The 15,800-nt window shown below is 41.9% G+C and overlaps 1 protein-coding gene across 1 annotated transcript in view; it reads left to right on the forward strand.

Annotated features, from left to right (window-relative positions):
• The window catches only part of LOC120559298 (plexin-A1-like), a 296,826-nt gene that overhangs the window by 189,004 nt on the left and 92,022 nt on the right, over positions 1 to 15,800 (forward strand). Inside the window, 1 exon segment of the mRNA XM_039800924.1 lies at positions 3,883 to 4,083. Coding sequence (XP_039656858.1) covers positions 3,883 to 4,083 — 201 coding nt within the window.

Consider the following 15,800-nt stretch of genomic DNA (forward strand, 5'->3'; position numbering starts at 1 on the left):
GCTAAAAGCTCTGTACAGCCTGTTGCATGACTGTTCTGTGTGGGTTTGTCGCTACTATTGATATGTTTCACGTTACACATAAGCCATGTTTCCATCTGCACGTTTTTTTAATTTAAATTAAGTAATATCGAATGGAAACAGTAAAACTCGATTGAATTTCATGAATATCGACACAAAGTTTGTACGTTCAATCTCATCGGATTTTCTCTTAATTGGTAAAGGGCTTATGGGATAAACTGATGGAAACGTTATTTGTCTAATAAATAATGAATTGCCATTACATTTTAGGTCATTTTATGGTTGCAACCTGCCATAAAATGAAGAAGAAGAGGTTTTAGGTCATTTCCGCTTTCTTTGCAGACATGGCCGGTGTCAACAAAGACAGACACGAGATAATTTTTTTAATTTAATTTAAGAGCAAACTATAACAGCTTTTTTAAATAGCTGTTGTCTGGCCTTTACTTGCATCTGCATCATCACAGCGATGTTTTGTGTCGTTGTTGTCTTATTATAGCCTGATATGTTGCTATCAGCTGGCACATAAGCGCCATTACAACTTGCGCAAAATTAATTATGTGTAGGTAGACAGCTCGATGCATTTTGGCCGGCAAATGTTGGCTTAAATGTTGTGCGATTCAGTGCGAAAATGAATAGAAACACCTTCAAATGTCTCACATCTATTCGCTATACCAATTTGACTGCCAAACAACACGTGACGTCATTACGCACAGGTTTTTTTTTTTTTAGGTTGGAATGGAAACACAATTTCACCGGCTTTATTTGCATGAATGTTTTCAGCGAACTTTAGATAATTCGATTGACAAGTGGATAGAAACATAGCTATAGTCATTTGATCTATTATTGATCTAAAGAATATTGAGTAGTACAGCTTTAAGGGAACTTATTATAACCCATTTTTATTCAAAATGCTCCCTCTGTCATATCATCTTTCTTGACTTTTCCACCCTTCACTTTCACATATGGCGTCAATGCTATCTGGCTGTGTGGGTGTGCTTTTTAGTTATGAGAGGGAGCATAGGTGTCTCTTGGTGCCATTATGTCCAAACCTCTACCCCCGCACCCCCACCACCACCACCACCATCCTCTCCGCTATTCCCAGGCCAATCTGCAAGTCATTACCGATACTCCATTAGACAGTACCAGCACAGAGCAAACTCATATTGAGATTACTCTGCAGAGTATTAGGCTGCTGCTGCTGCGGTGTGACTTGAATGTGTGAATAGAAAGCCGTTCCCACTGATTTATCATTGCAGATATCAGCGTTTGCTATCCTAATAGGAAAATTATAGTCTGCTTAATGGCGGTTAAAGTGGAATACGACTTAATTTATAAATTCTATTTTGGTATTTGTATGGCCTTTATGATTGTTTACCGCATCTCCAGATGAATACCAAACACACATTAGTGGATATAACTTGTTCAGTGGTAATTACAGCCTTTGGGATATTGCAAAGCCTCTTTTGATCCACACTGTAGAGAATGTCTTCATAAGTCACCGCCTTTTACTGTAGTCGGGCTTAATATGAATTTGAATTTTCTAAAAACAATAACTTAAACCTACATTGCTTAATTTTTTTGAGTTGATTCTCAGCAAAAAACCCTTTGTTCTTTCGCAAATATGTGCTCATTCATGTGTAATTACTTCCACCAACTAATCAAAGTATTCTCGTAAGCGTAGAATCTGACATTCAGAATCATTCAGAATACATACGAGCGAGTCGCTCGAATGCCGGCCGGCATGTTGCACCTCCATCTTTAAAATGCATTAGTCAAAGAGGGACATACCTCCGCATTTTGCCCTTTTACACTCAGTGGCACCGTGACGAATGCCAGGGATGGAGATTACTCTTAAAAAAAACGCCAACGCGACAGGCAAAGCAACAAGACCAAAGTTAATATTGGAGTGGCTAGAACAGCTGCGTGTAAACGATGGAGATACTGAGCGCTAATTTCAGGTTCGGCCACCGTAGGACTTAAAACGCGATCGGAATGGGAGGGGCTAGAAAGTAATATTCAGTTGGTTGTCATATACAATTTCACCGCTAGATGGGAGAAATTCTTACACAATGTATCTTTAAGCATCTCGTAACAATGAATAAAAGGCACATTTCCTGACACTTGAAACTAGTTATTCGTTCTATTAAAGAGTGAAAGTTTACGCCACTGTTTTACTCGCTTTGTTTACAGCTATAGTGCGTAGTTTCTGTCGCCCCCATGAGGAATTCTAAGTAATGACAACAACACTCTCGGTGCATCCACATGATACAAGCCTTCCGTGATCGCGCACCACCCCCACCCCTCCTCCACGCAGTTGCTAGTAGCCAAGGAGGACACGGAGGATTAAAAAAACATGATGGACTCTTCAGAAGAGGTAATTATCCATCTTCTGAACATAGTCCTACTGAGAAATCCAGAGAGAGTTGTGTGGAGCTGATAGTCTTAATTAGCTTTGTAGCAACTCATTTTGGCAATGGCTTAAATGTAACGGAAGTTCATTAATATCAACAAGTTACACACTAAAGCTTTAAGAAAAAAATAAGATGTTAAAAGTTATTGTAGGTGGATAGTTGTGTTGTTTTTGTGTTATGATGTAAATGCAACATGCTGATGGTAATCACTGTAGTAGCAGTGCCACACACGTTTGAATTAAATCTCGTTAATTGAACCAGTTGAAAACACAATTTGAAATACAAATGAACTCTCGAGTGTGAGCGGTGATGTAGCATGGATTCCAGCTGACAGCCGCATGTTGCCTTTTGATTTACTTAGGGCTGAAAGAACGCTTAGAGATTTCAATTATTTTCCTTCCAATTAATATGGTGCAAAGCTTCTGTTCTTGCCAAATTTCTTATTGATTGAAGAGCAGCAGGAATCCGCTGAATGGAAGCGCTGACCCCTCACTCGTCTCCCTCTCTAATCCGGGAGAATTAACACTGTCCGTGTTCCTCAGAGACGCTGCCTCAGGCCCTCATTTTTGTCCACGCAGAAAGAATGAGAATATCCTTTAGTGTATTCATTTAGTCAAAAACATACCTAATATCCAGAACAGCCTCATTAATAGTGGGAAGGGTTTGATTCCAAAATGGCGTGTATTCATTTTGACAAGTAACTGCCACATTCAATATTCAGTGGTTCATAAATAGGAGAAGGGTTGATCCTCAAGAGTGTTGATGATTTGTAAGTGGAGGTTTTAGGCTGCCTGGGTCTTCAAACATATTCCACCACGAGAACAAAGGACGCTGGAATGAATCTAGAATGTTGTGGTTATGTGGTTGGGAGGGAAAAAAATAAAAGGATTTTTTTTTTTTTTTTTTTTTTTTTTAACCTTTATTTATTCAGGGGAGGTTCACTGAGAGGCAGCCTCTCTTTTGCAGGAACGCCCTGATCACCTTCACACAGTTCCACATTCATACCTGGAAGCTGCCCAGTACAACCACAGTCTGATCTGCTGGCCACTGAGCAGCTCCACTGGAGCGGTTGGGGTTAAGGGCCTTGCTCAAGGGCACCTCAGTGGTGGTAATGAGGGAGGGACAAGCGCTGCTCTTTCACTTTCCCCACCCAGATTTTATCCTGTCGGTCTGGGGATTCATTAGGTGGTTCATTCATAGGCAATTATGCACATAAGGGAGTTCTGTAATGCCATGCTGGCATTTCTAATACACAATTGATTACTTGTCAATTACTGTAGAATACATTGCTTTTTTTTTATGTATTTTGGAGTGTATAGGATCTGTTATTTTTCTGTCAGTGGATAAGATGTCCGTTTTCTTTTACAGCAGCATGTCCGGAACATCCTGTCCACTCAGATCTGCATCCCCTGCTTTCTTTTTAAGTCACGTCTCATATTTCTCTCATGTCCAGGAGTGCCCTCAGATCCTGCCCTCCACCCAGATCTATATACCTGCTGGAGTTATGAGACCGATCACCCTGCTGGCCCAGAACCTGCCCCAGCCCCAGTCCGGACAGAGGAACTACGAGTGTATCTTCCACATCCAGGGCAGCACGCACAGCGTCCCGGCTCTGAGGTTCAACAGCACCAGCATACAGTGTCAGAAGACCACGGTAAGGCTAAAAAAACCACACAAAAAAACACACTCATGCACACACAAGAAGTCACTTAGATTTGCAGGCAATTTACGGCAGCCTACAAAGGTGATATCCCTTGCAATGTCTGTTGACGTGATGAATGTGAGTTTATGTGTTGGCCAAAGGGGCTTGCTGTTGACTGATTACCATCTCAGCCAATCCTAATCAAATGTTTCACATGCCCCGACCAACCCCAGCTGTATAATCTGTCAGCAGGAGCCCCATTGAGGACATGCCATGCTGGTTTAACTATTCATAGGCTTTACAGCTGGTTAGCCTCCGTTTTAGAGAGAGAGAGACCAGCATTAATAGACTGGTGTGGCAAATGCTTGAAACTGAGGCGTACTGTATGGCCACAGGGACTGATTGTCGCAAAGCCCCTCTCTCTTCATTCCTACCTCTTAGCCCTCAGTCAAACTGTCACCGCTAATAGGCAGCGACCATTTCAGCAATTCTAATTTCCTCAGCTCCAATCAGGGCACATGGCAGAGGGGAGGCATTTTAAAACGACACCAATTATGACTTACTTAACGAGACATATGATTAACATGCGAGCCGCACACCGCAGCGCTCGATCACGGTGATGGGTCCAATAGCGAGTCCTCGCAGTTAAAAGGCAGCAGGAGCCAGTGTGTGGCTTTGGCAGCTTCGCCGCCCGCCTCTTTCTTCAGCATGTCACACACTTGTCTGGGGCTCCAGGGTCATTTAGCCGGCTGCTGTATTACCGGAACACATCGCTGATTCGCGGCCACTCGCTGTTTTTGAACTCTACCCAGTCAAAGGGAAAGAATGAGCTGCAGTGCTGTGATCCTGGAAGTCGTTCTGCCTCTGATGTTGGATGGTGACACGAAAAGTAGTTCTGGGGCAAATTATTGAAGTTGATTTCCGGGTCCTAATGATGGCTCCTACAGTTCTTTTGTGGGTTTTTTTAAAGGTGATTTTTGCATACTTGTGTTGGCTTCACGCAAAGCAAGTATTCTTTTAGATTTTGACTCTTTGGGTTGCATAACGGCTTTTTGTCAGATTTGTCCTCAGTGACCTGACTATTTGAAAGCCTATTGAATAGAGGGTGAGCTGCAAAAACTTAATTGCTGTACCTCAAGTTGAATTGGTCAAAGTTAGACACATAATTAAAGGAATTCTGACTTTTACTATTGAATTACTCTATATACCCTCGGCATGGTGAGACCTTTTCTAAGAAGTAAGTCCTGACTTAACACCAGTGCATCTAAAATATTTAGTGTAGATAAACCTTGTCGCTGTCGGGCAGAAACCTTTTATCTCCTATATTTCTCTATCTATATTTTGTTTCATTTTTGTCATAAATCAATGCTAATAGTCATTCTTTACGTCTGTCTGTGGGTTTTACAAATATTTAAACAGTGACAAGACAGTTTCTTCTTCGTCAGGTAAATAGCCCAATAAATGTTTTCAAATGAGCCGCTTTTTGATAAAAAATAAAGGTTGTGGACATACAAGGTTTTCACCCGACAACGACGTATTGCTTGAACACCACAGCTGTATTATGTTAGTTATTTTTGTAAGTTGTAAGTGTGTTCTGGAAGCCCCCCACACCACCAAGCACCAGCACTTCCTCCAGGAAATAGCCATGTGCCGTTTCCATCCCCAATATTTGATACACTACCATACAGTCAGTACAAACCATTACTACTGCTGAGAGTTGCTGATGATGGACAGAGACCTTCCTCAGCAAATCTCCAATTCACTGGCAAACTGAATGGATGCGCACACACACACACATGCACACACATGCACATACATTTGTTTCTTCATTCTGCATTGCACTTTAATGTTTTGTAAAATCCTAGTGTTCTTTTTGGAGGAGGCAGGAAACATGGTAAATATACGGGCCTAAACACAACTTTGCAGCTGGTAATGAAGTGTGTGTGTGCGCGTGTGTGTGTGCGTGTGTGTGTGTGTGCGCGTGTGTGTGTAAGCCTTTCTCTCCACCCCCTGCCTCTCTTCTCGTCAGATGGGACTGTGATAGGATCCAATTAAGGGAGCTGTAGATAAAATGATGATGAATTGCAGTGGTGTGGTAGACTGACGGACACACACAAACACACACACACACACACACACATACACATACAAGCCTGGCAAACCACTAACACAAAGAAAGAGCCAACGAGGAGGTGAGGGAATTAGGAACAGACAATGACGATGCAACAAATAGTTTGATGGAAGAAGGAGAAAGAGGAAAGAGAGAATGGGAAGAATAAAGAAAGACAGAGGGGAGGAAAGAAAAGACTAATCTCAGCACACAGACTTGGGGAAACAAACAAATGAGGGAGAAACAGATGGAGAGAGACTGTATGTGGAATATAAAAGATGTGCATGTTTGAGCAAGTGATGCAGAAGGAAAAGAAAATCATGATCCGTGCAAAAGTGAAACTGCTGAGAGTAACTAGAACCCCAGAGGGTGGAAGGACAGTTCGGACAATGTGGGTTTTCACATATCCCTATTCAGTTGTACAGTACAGTAGAGAAGGCAAGTTATTAATGATTTATACAATGGTCTGGGTGAATACTCAATTCTGATTGGCTGCAGGGTGTGCATAAAAAAGTGATGTAGGACACCTACTAAAGGAGTTCTGGTGAAAATGACTGTTTACTGTTCTAAATGAATGCGCTACGTTAAAACAAAAAGGAAATGTGAATCTGTTATTTTTAACACTGTGTGCTGCTTCAATGCCTCGTCCTCTGAACACCACAGGATGGCGCTAACACACACTCTGTAAGAAGTAAGTTATACTGCCCCCCTTAACTGACTTTGTTTCACAGCGAATAACGTTATCTCACATCCCGTTCGCTGTTCAGGTCGCCACTTCAGGCTGCGGCCGACAGTAACGTTACACATCGCGGATGAAATTGTTCGTAAAAGTCGTTATTATTAATATTGTTTTGGGGATAACGACATGGCTGGATAGCTAGCTTGTGTTATTGTTCAACATACTGTCAGGTTTTTTTTTTTTTACTGATTGCCAGCTGTACACAATGTGATTGACTTCGGATCTTGCTAGCATAGCGTTAGCTTTCCGGCTCGTAGGACTATAAATATCTCCCGTTGCTAAGGGAGGCAAGTCGTATCTAAGGTCCTTCCTATTTCCTGGAGGAGTGAACAACGTTTGCATTGCATAAGAACCTTATAGGATGGGAATGATTGTTCCAGGTATTAGTCAAACCGTCAGGCGTAAACAGGGAAACAGTTATTGTTTGTAAAACTTTAGATTTCGATTAAAATTAATTAATTAAAATATAAACTAATGTTTTAAAAATATGTTATTTACCAAGTGACCATGGTATAAGCGGGTTTATGCCCTTCGAGGTGTCCATTGTCAGGTATTAAAGGACGGGGAAGCGTAGGACACAGTGTTTTTCAAGCTTAACAATACTAAGAACTAAAAGTCAGGATATCTTGGATTCTAACTATTGATTTTCTAAATCTGTCTCTTGTGAGTCCCCCAACTTTATGGAAGTGCAATATCTCATCACGCTGTTCAAAAAATTATTAATTCTGTCTGTGTGTATGGGCAGGTTGTGTATAGTGAGGTTTTTGCTGAAATCAGCTGCCTGCATCTGGAAGAAAAAACACTGATGAGAGCCGTAATTGTGAACCAAGTCGCAGGCCTTTTACAAAACGAAAAAAAAAGCTGAAAGATGCTATAACGACCCATAGAGCTGAGAGAGCTGCGGAGTTGGGTTTATCACCACCAAAAACATATTGCACATAGTCATTTGACACATTTTCAATATAGAAATATTGATTAGTGCAGCTTTAAGAATCCAAAACTCTAAAGCACGCTGGTATAGTCTCTTAGCCCAGGTGTAAATGGTTTCATAGCCTTCCCTTTATCCGTAACTAGGTTCTTATAAGCAATAATACGTGTTTAGAGGAAAAATGAGAATGAAAGAGTTAACACAGAGGATCAGCACACAGAAGATCCATCTATGATTGAGAACCTGTTTACGTGCTACCATTGTATTGGGCATTCTCAGTAGGGAAGTGTGTGTGTGTGTGTGTATCACAGCTGGCTGTGACTGGGACAGTAGAGTGTAATAAATCACAGAAAAAATTAACCAGCAGTAGATGTACACTCATCCATTCAATCTTTCTGTCTCTTTGTGCATTGTTTAGCCCCTCGCCAAACACTGAAACATTGAACTCGCATACTCAAATACACCAGGGACCCGCAGTACGCATGGATGCGCACTGGGATGTTCACAGGAAAACACACGCTGGGGGCGCGTGCGCACACACGCTCTCAGGCACGCACAGATAGGACGCTGCGTGGATACCTACTGGTTTGTTCATGGACAAACACACACACACACACACACACACACACACACACACACACAGCCTCCCCAGGGGTTTGGAAGCCCAACGTGAAGCAGACATATGGAGATTCTCCACATGATCTTCTTCCTAATCATGTGGAGCAGACGGAGACTGTAGCATCAGCAACAACCAGCAACCTGCTTTACATGATTTATTACACTGACACACATAGGCTATCAAACAGTGTGTGTGTGTGTGTGTGTGTGTGTGCGCGCACGCACGTGTGTGTCTGTCTGTCTGTCTGCTTGTATGAACCTCCCACTGTAAGTCCATACTTCTGGCACTGTTGTGAGCGGCATAGTAGAGTTTTGGAAGGATGACTGTGACTGTGTGAGATTGTGTTCACAGTACACATCAAATTGGTCTAGACTCTGCTCAAGTCTAGACTTTTCCTAACTTTTACAATCTTGATACCCCACATGTACACACTTGTACAGATCCCACATGCAAATGTTCATCTGTAACACTGCCTCCCACCAAATAAGTCAATACAGCACTAATGTGCCCTGCCAAATACATTTTGGAGAAAAGGTATTTGGTACCCAGTGTGTTCAGACAGCGTGCAAGGTGATTTTTAGAGACATTGCGTTGGCATACAGTGCCAAATTTAAAGACATGAGTGGCCACAATTATCTGAGAATAGCATGGGGCAGCGCAAGCGTCCCTGGGTTCCTGGGGAGTTCTGGGCTCAGTCAGAGCCTGAGCTGCCACACAAAGACAGCCACACTCCCATCATACACGCGGTCAGTGCGTCCATTAGACGAATAGAGACTAGGGGTGAAAATTCACTTTACTTTCCGTTTGAACGCACCTTTGTATACTGCACGTTGTAGGGGGGATTCTGGGGTGGATGGTTGGGCGTACAAAGCACAGGACTTCGACACCAGAGGCTGGGGCTCGTGGTTTTTTGTTATAGGTGCATGTTACTAAACAAGTAAGGTAAGGGAAAGATGGAGGTTTTGGTTAAATACTGACAACATCCATGTGACTGCATGCTTCCAGTCAGCGTACATTTAACTTAACAACGGGCTTTCTCTAACCTTAACCAAGAACTTTGAGTTGCCTAAACATAACCATTAAAAACCTTAGTCATGCTTCAGTTACCATGAGCAGATATTGTAGGGAAACAAATACAGTATGTTAGCAGTGCAACACTTTGCACATATGTTCAATATGAAGGTCTCCTGTGTGAAAGAAAAGTGCAAGCATTACGTTTCTTACAAAAAGCATTTGGTAATGCTAATTAGTTGCACACACACACACACACACATGCACACAGTTTATGACTCATCTTGGATGCACATGTTCTATTATCATCGTATTACAGGAAATCACTAAGAACAAATAACAACCCAAAGCACATACTCGTTGCAGATGTTGCTGAGAAGAGGAGCAACTTCAACAAAAGTGAAATCAAAAGTCAAAGTATCAGGTCAAGTGTGAGTAGTTATTACTCGCATTTCCATCTTTTTCATTTATCGCAAAAACAAAAGGGAGAGTTGAACATATACGCAAAGTTGTTTGAACTAAAAGGGATCGAATTGAACTGAAATGGGGGACTTGTCTGTGTATGTGCGTGTGCTCGCAGTGTATTTTTAACACACTTTGAGGTATCCTTCAACATGACTAATTACATGAGTGCGACCTGCACATGGACGCGCACACATATGCACACGCCTCTCGGTTTCTCTGCCTTCTCCCCCCTCACCAGCCAGCTGCTCTGTTTTGTTAACATCGGCAGTTTTCAGTCCCTCAGACGCTCAAGCATGCACACACACACACACACACATGAGCCATATCTGTTCATACAATCCATGGGGACATGCAATCCATGGAGACGATTCATGTAGCGAGAGAATAAACGAGTGCAGGAGCAGATAACGAATGAACCCGAGCCAGGCTGGTGTGTTACTGTAATGAGGCCAGGGACGGCTTTGTGCTCACCTTGTAGTTTTTACACCTCCTCCCCTCCCTCTCCTTTTTTCTCCTTGTGTCACCTCGCCTCCCTCTCTCCCTTGTACCCTCTGATTGCTCCTCCTCGTCTCTTTACCTCTCTTCTCCCTTATCTCATCCTTGTTTTAAACGCTTCTCTCTTCTACTGTCCTCTACCCTTTTACGTCCCATTTGCTCTTCTCTCCCTCTTTCAGTTTCCCCCTCTTGCCATCCCTTACAGGCTCTCGTTGCTTCTCCTCTTTTCCCTTCTCTCCCTTCCTATCTCCTCTCCACGTTTCCTAATTCCACTCCTCTCGCTTTCCCCTTATCTGCTCTTTAGCTGTCCTCCACTTTGATCCACCCAACTTTCCTCTACCATGTCCTCTTCTTTTTTCTCCTACCCTTCCCTCCACCTAACTTCCTGTTCTCTCCTCTCCTCTCCTCTCTCTTCCCCAGGGGGGCCTACACTATGAGTTGGCTCAGGTAGATTAATTACATGCAGTGACATGGAGGAGCCGGCCAGAGGCTTCAGTAATGAGTCTGATTACTCATCTCCAGCAGCTCCGGGCGCTCAGGGGAGGGAAGTCAGGACGGCAGGCCAGCAGAGAGGCCGCTCAGTAGGGGGAGAGCAACTTTTACCCACAGGGTTCCACTAATACGGAGTTTTTAACTGCACTGGTGCCATTATTTGTCGATCAAAGCTATACCCAGTGTCAGTTACATGATGCCGACAGTCAATAGCTGTTCAATAACAAGCCGCAACATTCGGGTCTGAAAAAGTGAAGCCAATGCGGAGGTGCCCTTAAACCTTCAATTCTGTCTCATTTCCAGCAGGGGGTGACTCCACTGGTTGCAAAGAGAAGTCTGATTGTATAGAAGTCTATAAGAAAATGGCCCCTTCTTCTCACTCGACGTATTACTTCAGTAAACATTTACTGAATGGCCTCAATTGATAGTTTCAAGAATGCTTAAATACAACTTAGCGTTTAGCTTAGCGCTACTCCCCAGCTCCACCCTCTCGTCCAAACATAGCTCCAAAACCAAGATGGCAACAGCCAAACTCGAGTCAAAACGGTAACGTTAGTCCACAAACCAATGGGTGATGTCACGGTGGCTAGGTCCATTTTTGTTTTTACAGTATATGTTCAATAAGTAAAAAAAAAAAAAAGAAGCACCCAAGAGAAAATATTTCTTGAAGACAAAAGCAATACCTGATCACATATACGTTTATAGATGTAATCAATTAAGCTGAAGGCCAGCTGGACAAAAATCATCTACAGTAATCACCACCAGAATAATGCCATGTATGGAAGAAATCATACATGGGGGGCCAAAGAGGTTACCCAGAGTGGGATGGCTGAGAGACAAAAACATAATTAAATGCAGGAAATGTGGAAAACAGCATGGATAATAAATCAGAAAAACAAAAGACAGCAACAGTTTCTCATTAAGCCAAAAGTAAAAAAAAAAAAAAAAAGACGAGATGATTTAAGGGAAAGTGTCCAATTTCTTTCAGCTTGTGATTCAAAACATCAGGGAGGTTAAACTGGAATGGATCTCTGGAATTCTTTATGTATTTATTTTTGGTCAGACATTTGACATCATCTTAGGAAAGACATGCTCATTAGTTACAGTTAGAATACAACCCAGTGCATGTCAGTATACTGGTTGAACCCTGCTTCTGCCCTCCCGCTTTCCTTCTAGTAACAATCTGCTTTGTGAGACGCAGGGTGAAAACTTACAAACCGTATTGCTGAAAAGGGAATTTCATCATGTACAGTTTATTGCATATGGTGAAAAGTATTTTGAAACGAGCTAAAAACAGTCCAACAAGTGAAATATTCTGCCATCACGGTGAGATAAATATGCATTGTTTCCTGTAGTTTAGGTTTCAAAACAAGGTTTTTTAATTAATTAATTAATATTTTTAGCAATTAGTATAAATGTATTAAAGCATTTTAGTATGCCCACCTCTCCCCTCAAAGTATCTCAGTCTAAGATTGTCATCACTCAATATTCAAAAACGGATCCTTTTAAAAATGTTGCCATTTTGTAAAGACAGGTTCAAGTAGAGGTAATGGCTTCAGCGGTGTTCCATAATTAGACGTACTTTCATGCCACAGTTCTAATCATAATATCTGAGTATCTGTCATTTTCAAAAGGTAACAGAAATGCAGAGCTGCATTCCAAAATTAGACTTCTGTCCATCCTAAAACTTAAGGCATCATTCCACTGAGAAGATGGAGTAAAAGGTGACGACAGTGACCCTGGACAAAATATCACCACATTGGTGATAAGAACTTCAAGTTTTTGTGAATAAGTAGATGCATTATGCTTGTAAATTGAACGTTAAGCTGTGGCAAAATGCCTGCACCATATATGCCACCCATACTTCTAAATCTCATTAGAGAAGAATTTCAAATCCTAGAGGTCCGAGTAGAGTAATAACTGGTGACTGACAAGACCAGTGTGATGCATTATTAAAGTGTCAGCTTAAAGAGATGCTGAACGTAATGCTCCCCTAATGTGTTTTTAGATAAGGTTTTAGCCACGGTAGCGGCACGGCTCTAAATGTGAGTTTGGTCCACATTGAAATATCTCAACAATTCCTGGACGCATTGAAATGTGTGAAATTTGGTACCGATGTGCATGTCCCTTTTAGGATACATTGTATGGACTTTGTTGATCCCCTGACTTTTCTTCAAGCTCCATCATCAGGTTAAAATTGTAGTTTGTCCAGTACTTTCGTTCACGGCCAAATACCTGCAAAACTAATGTCATTCCCACCAGCCTCAGCTATACCTTGTGTTTGGTGTTACAGTTTTTTTCGATTGCTAAACGACAGTGGGCACAACTGGAGTCACATGTGCAAAACTCTAACTACAGTCTGCACAGCAGCAGTTCATGTGGACCAAACTCTAGTTCATTTTTCATTGCTTGAACACAGTTTTCAAAACTCTACACACTTATCCCATGACTTTAACCACAATGTGCAAAACACTGTAGATTTACAGCACTTTGTTCAAATGCTAACACACTACTGTCAAAACTGTTAACCACACATTCAAAACAGAATAGATTTCAGTCTGGTGCCTATCAAACACTGCTGATTGCAATTTTAGCTGAAAGCCTAAGCAGGTGTCTTGTTTTAGACTAGTTGGTGAACATATATGGTATTTATACAGAGAAAGCTCAGAAAGTCTTTTTTGTATACAAACACCAAATAAGAATGAAACAATCATACACTGTACTGTTTGAGAGAAACGGGTAAAAGAGCAAAGATACCAATATGTCCAGGTAAGATGTCTGAGGTTATGTACACAGCTATAAAAAAAAGTGAAAAACACTATATCTTTACAATAGTAAAACTGCGCTCTTACTGTTTTTCAGAAAGTAATGGAGGTGAAAGCAATAGAAACACCACATTCATTTGTATTTAGAGATGATGCAGACATCCAATGTGATGAAGAGAACTTGCCACATGATGCTGGAGAGAGGCAGGATTAGTCACACTATTCGTTGGTACTGTTATGTACCTTTAGTTTTTTTCCCCAGTAATTCCATAAATTACTAGAGACAAAATACTTTATTGAAGAAAACTGCTGATTTTCATTCCTTCTTGTTTACCTTATGTAAAAATTGGTATGCTATACAATCTATATTTTTTCCTTAAATAAACTGTTGAGTAGTGTCAAGTCACTCAAATTGTTCAAACTGTAAAGATGAGAAAGTTTGTAATTTCTGTATTGGTGTTTGATGCTAGTCTTTTTACCTTCAGTGTGTTCTGAGTGACAGTGTGTGTTATCTCAGTGAGGCCTGCGCATACTGTTTGAGACGTGTGTTAAGAGTTGTGTTGCTTTGAATGAGTTTTGCAGGTGATGTGAACTGTTTAGCTCAGGTGACTGTAGGTAGTGCAGACTGTAGTTAGAGTTTTGCACATGTGACTCCAGTTGTGCCCACCGTCGTTTAGCAATCGAAAAAAACTGTAATTGGCAAATGTTAGCATGCTAACATGCTAAACTAATAGGGGTGGGAATCACCAGAGGCCCGCAATGATCACGATATATCATCAATGATACTTCTGCGTACTGCAATATTAACCGTTTTTCTCTACTTATTGCATTTTCCATGTTTCTCCGATGTTCGTTCAATTGTTCCATATTACACGCAAATTACATACTATTCCGCACACCCTATAAACTAAGATGTTGAACATGGTAAACATCAGATTGTAAAAATTATCATGGTAAGCAGCGTGGCTGTAAACTCTTAGGGTCCTATTTTAACGATCCAAGCGCACGGCGTGAAGCGCCTGGCGCAGGTGTGTTTAGGGCGTGTCCAAATCCACTTTCGTTAGTTTAACAGCGGAAAAAAGGGTCCGGGCGCATGGTTCCAAAGGGTTGTACTTAGTGTCTTCATTAATTCATAGGTGTGTTTTGGGCATAACATGCAATAAACCAATCAGAGTGTCATCTCCCATTCCCTTTAAAAGCCAGGCGCGTTCGTACCTTGGCGCAGTGCTATTATGATGGCGGATTTGCATCGTAAAATTTTTATTTGTAATCTTTTACATGTTTGTGTGCTGCTGGGCTTCCCTGTGTGTGTGTAATAAGCATAGTGTGCGCGTTGTGCATAAGCCTAGGCGCATTTTACTAATTTGCTGTTAAAATAACAATGAAATGCAGCGCTATTGACTTTAGACCAGGTTTTGGTTGGTCAATGGCACAATCAAGATAGCAATATGCCAAGAATGCACCTGAACACACCTCCCTGTTAGACCAGCACGCCCATGAGCGCAGAGATGGGCGCAGGTGCATCTGCTATTTAAACGACGCGGGCGCTGGACGGGAAATTGGGGAAATTGACAACTGCGTCGGTCTTAAACTAGCAAAGACATTTGCGTCGGTCTTTGCGCTGCGCTGCGCCGGGTGCAAGATAGGGCCCTTAGTCTTGTTCCCTGATGTATCTTTTTTTATAATGACAAAAACTACAAGATCAAATTTGGATCTTCTGGGAAGTTTTGCACTTTGCAAGTTCAAGGCGTCCTGATGTTGAAGCAGTAGTTTAATTCTAAAGCGTTTTTTAGCTGAACTTGTCTTCCTTCCTGAAATCCCTCTTCTGCTACTTCGTTCTCCCTCTGCTGCTTCTCCTCTCCTGAGTCTTTTGCTTCATCTTTTCGTTATTTTCAGTACGTAATCATTTACTCCAAAGTGTCCCGAGGAAGTGAGTTAGTGGGTTGATGCTCAGTGTGACTGGGTGGCACAGTGTCGCGGTTTCACAGTGTGGTCTGTGTCGGCATTCGAAGCCATGTGACAGTATGAATAAAGCATGATGTGGCGGGCAGCAGGGTGGGCAGGGACTGACAAGAGAACAAGCTCAGCCAGTGTTTTGGGTGACG

Source organism: Perca fluviatilis, chromosome 5 (genome assembly GCF_010015445.1).
Source record: "Perca fluviatilis chromosome 5, GENO_Pfluv_1.0, whole genome shotgun sequence".
Lineage (NCBI taxonomy): Eukaryota > Metazoa > Chordata > Actinopteri > Perciformes > Percidae > Perca > Perca fluviatilis.